At 36.6% G+C, this 4,385-nt stretch overlaps 1 protein-coding gene across 2 annotated transcripts in view; it reads right to left on the reverse strand.

Moving 5' to 3' along the window:
• Window positions 1–2,892, reverse strand: part of LOC122079248 (phospholipid-transporting ATPase 3-like) — a 30,605-nt gene extending 27,713 nt beyond the window's left edge. The window contains exons 1-2 of one of the 2 annotated variants that reach the window (XM_042645539.1): window positions 2,738–2,892; window positions 2,435–2,639 (exon numbers count right to left, since the gene is read on the reverse strand). In XM_042645539.1, coding sequence (XP_042501473.1) covers window positions 2,435–2,629 — 195 coding nt within the window. In that variant the 5' untranslated portion in view covers window positions 2,630–2,639; window positions 2,738–2,892. Of the gene's footprint in view, window positions 1–2,434; window positions 2,640–2,737 lie in introns of those variants that run through there. The other variant, XM_042645540.1, reaches the window with a different exon arrangement.
• Window positions 2,893–4,385: the final 1,493 nt, after the last annotated feature.

Consider the following 4,385-nt stretch of genomic DNA (forward strand, 5'->3'; position numbering starts at 1 on the left):
AAAAAAAAAAAGTTGGACCATTGAAATGCACATTTCAGTTTTTGTCCAAAATGTGAAATAATTCAACCGAAATTTCACCTGTAGGACATGGCCAAAACTGTCTAAAAGCCTGAGGATGTAACACCAAAAACTCCAAGAGAAACTAGTTTAAAGCAACCTCCAATTCAGCTAACATAGAGTGCAAGCATTGGGAAAGGTCCAGCCCACAGGAATGAGTTGATCCACATTGAGGTCATATACTAAATATTGGCAAACCCCCCCCCCTTTACCAGGTTCCATTAATTTTCGTAGGATATTAAACCAAGCAGAGTTTCAGCCTTCATCAATTGACTGCAACATAAAGATTATAGCTTTAACACTTAACAGTGACCTGCCCATTTACGGCTTCTTTCCATATCAAGACATCAGTGTCAGATGAATTAATCCGAAAGTTGCCATCTGACTTAGCATATCAGGAACGTTGTTGAACTGTTGAAACTCCCAGTAATTTAATCCCCTGTTCTGCCTTGGATCCCCACTCAAGAATGCCAGTTACCAAATCAAAACACTACTCAAAATAACATTTCTACCAAAGGCAATCCTGTACAGATTAGGAAGGGAAAACCGCAAAGGAACCTTGCGACTCCACCTGTCCTGTCAGAAACAAACAAAATTTCTAGTATTAATATTCAACTTGATTAAGATTGCTTCCATGGATTTGGTGATGTTACTCATGATGCCTCTCCACATACTGGTACTATAAGAGCGGTTGACGAGGAGGGATTTCATGTTTTCTTTTTCTTTCCCCAGTTGCAGAAGGACCAAAGTTTAGGGAATCTGTGAGCTATAAAGACATTAGTTTTCATAGTTGTCAAAGGGCTGCTAGGCGGGTGCCTTGGTAGCCTTGTTAGTGTTGCCTTGCGTCTGGACCCCTTCCAACACCTTGGGTAACCTAGACACCATGACAACTATGTCAGTTTTCTTTTCTTGTTTTAGTATTTTGACATTGGTATTGACAACTATGCTAAAACCAGGTTTTTCCTCCCCTTTGGCTGCCTTTTTGTACTCAATAACTGCTATTAAGCAATTTACACTCAATGATTACTACTAGTGTCAAGAAACAGTCTCTTCTAATATCTGTAACAGGCATCGTTCTTCTTAGGTTAGCATTACTTTAATTAAATTATGAATCTGAGATTAAATCACTCAGTTATGGATCTGTCAGTAGGAGCATAACCTGTTTTTCAAATCTGGAAGGCAAATCAGTCATGTATAAAGTGTTTTCTTTTTCTTTTCAGTTACTAATGGAGAAAAATTATTAGAAAAGGAGAAAGAGAAAAAATAACCAAGCACAGGCTAAAGAACTGAAATTCCCCACCCACAACCAGATCAAATTACTTCAACATCAAAACGATCAGGAATACGAATATCCATCCTCCTCAAAAAAGTTGGGTGAAATCCCAATGCTCTGCAGAAGGCCACTAAAACTTGGCAATTTCAATTCTCATTTGAGGAGTGACTTATGATCAAGTTTAGTTACTGAATCTAAAATTTGGTGGAGTTTCAATTGGATTTTCTCTTTGGTGATTCTGGAAAGTGAAATTGTTGCAGCTGTTATTTGACATGACAATGCTAATCGGATTGAAGTGAAGGTTAATTTATCCAATAGTATCAAGTTCATTTTCTTATCTGAAAATTTCACGTAATTCATTGGATATTGAAACTGCTGATGTAGTTGTTCAAATCCTAGTCATAGTTGTGTCACTTTTTTTTTTTCTTTGGGAGTAGCAGATGCCTTTATTAGCTCATAACCAAATGAAAATTTATACAAACCCCCACATATCCAAGAAGTTCTCGTAAATGATTGTTCCAACATCCTATTCTGCTACACTCTGATTAATTAGCATTGATCTAAACTTAGCCTTAAGCAAACAAGCTTGTGAGGTGAAAATCAAGAAAAGCTAAATATATATTCAGAGGATTCGCCAGAATTAACATCTATAGCATTACTTGTCACAGCCACCAAATTCAAACTGGCATCCTTCTAATTTGACAAGTTGATGATATATCACATCTTTATCAAGTATAAGATTGCAGCATTCAGATAATCTTATTCACAACATGAGAGCCGTCAGTTCTTCGACTTCAGAGGCAAGAAAATAGGATACTTGTCCACTGCTGTTCAGGAATTTATGTCAATATAGAATAACTCAAACATGTCATCATTTTATAGACCGAATTATTGCCTTTCTCTTTTCCTTTCTTTTCTCGAGTGATTTTATTCAATTAATTATTAATCTGTGCCATAACATCTCTATCACAATTCACTCAAAAGTTTATCAAGCTCGAATTTCCATAGAAACATATCATCCATCGAAATTTCATATAAATAAAAGATGGAACGATGAGAGCAGATCGTGAAGATAAAATCAAGGAAGGATTGAATAAAACCAACCTTGAATCTGACAATTTGATTACCCTCTCGATCATTACAGTAGATGGTGCGGTGACTAGGAGCTTGGGGTTGGATCCGACCAAGACGAACAGTGCGAGTCGAAAGTCGGCTCTCGTTCATATCAGAGAGCCTTGTGAATCCTCCAATCCCTCGTATTCGTGACCTCGACGACCTAACCCTATCCCATCCGCTCATATTGGATTCTCTGAAAAGTTCCAGGAGGAACAGAGATCGAATTAGCAATCAAACCGAATGAGCAGAGAGAGATAGAGAGAGAAAGAGAGAGTGATGAAGAGCGGTTACCGGAATTCGATTGGTTAACACTGCAGTACTTTTCTCGCCGTTCTTCTCTTTCCCATTAAAATTTGAGAGTTTTGAAGTTTAAACTCCAAAGAGTGGGTGGGGCCTCTGGTAGTCCAACCGTCCAATTTAATCAATCCTATTCTAATAGTCTATTCCATGACCAGGAAGGTGCCAATGCAATAATAACCAGTGGAGGCCTGAGTGGGCGTATTCAACTCAACCCCATTTTTATTTATTATGCTTCTACCGAAAGAAAAAAATTTCATTTATTTTGCTTTTGCCTGCATCTATTATTTCTATTTCTATAATATGATTTTTGATAGATTTTCTTCCAGGAGATGAAGATCCAATTTATTAATTATGGATTGTTATTGCTTACACGTTATGGAATTTTTTAATCCGCGTGTCGCTCGCCTAAATTTTAACTCATTCCAAAAAAAAAGTCTTCACTTTATACCTAGAAACCCTGATTTTCTCTCTCTCTCTCTCTCTCTCTCTCTCAGAAAAGATTTGTTTTCAATTCATGTTTTTCTTTTCTTTGTTCTCTAGACCTTATTTAAATTTTAAAAACTCTCAAGATTATTAATCAGTTAATTTTTATTAAAGTTAATTATCATTGGATTAGATAACTATTTTTGAATTACCTGAATTTGGATCCGATATGAATTCCACTCAACGGATACTAATGTGAATCAAATTCAAAATTTTGACTATTCATTTACATTCCTACTTCTTAATTCATTTTAAATCGTATTTTTACAGAAGAATTATGTGTTGCTCTATTCTTGATTGGAGATTTAAATATGAGAAGTTGTGTCACCAATTCCAATACGAATACGATATCAATCAGAATTGATCGGTAACAGCCTGATTCATCGGTTTTATCCCCCTACTTTTCATTTAAAAATATTAATTTATAATTCTATCCGTATTGAAGCCTCATACCGATACTATCCGGCCGATCTGTTACCAATATCTTAGGAATATGTTCGTGACTCGTGACGCGGTGATGCCGTGAATATGCGATTTTGTCGCTGACGTGAGCATTTGACTCCTACGACGCTGGAATCATTCACCGGCCCATGAGCCCATCAATCTATAATTCTATATATGTTAATGGTCTGATGCTTTTGCTTTTCTGTATTTTGTTTTTTTGGTCAAACCTCTGAAAGGGTTCTTTGCTTCAGGTGTAAGCTTCTTGTTTTTGTGTGTTTTTGGTTGAAACTTCAATGGTAAGCTAAGGCTCAGTTTGGTAATACTCCAAGGGGGAATGCTTCTTCTACCGTTTTAACTTCGCAAGAGAAAAAAAAAAAAAAAACATATGGAGTGCATTTGATATTAAGAGAGAGTTTTCCTCCACTATGGGTGGTGGAAAAGTACATATCATGTCATTATGTAGGGTCACTTGATACTTTGCCGCTCCTTACTATGAGAAGTTGATAATGTCCTCCCTGTTGTTCCGAAGACATCTAAAACCACAGGCAAGGGATCACCGTGCATCTAGGGAAACTGCCTCCTTGATATTATTTATTCATTTTTTATGTTCCCATGAAGTGGGATCAATGATGATTACAATTTCAGGTAACCGCCATCATATATTGGATTCCACCCAAATATGCTTGCAAATGAGATAGTTGTCTTTTCAACA

This window comes from Macadamia integrifolia, chromosome 5 (genome assembly GCF_013358625.1).
Source record: "Macadamia integrifolia cultivar HAES 741 chromosome 5, SCU_Mint_v3, whole genome shotgun sequence".
Taxonomy (NCBI): Eukaryota; Viridiplantae; Streptophyta; class Magnoliopsida; order Proteales; family Proteaceae; genus Macadamia; species Macadamia integrifolia.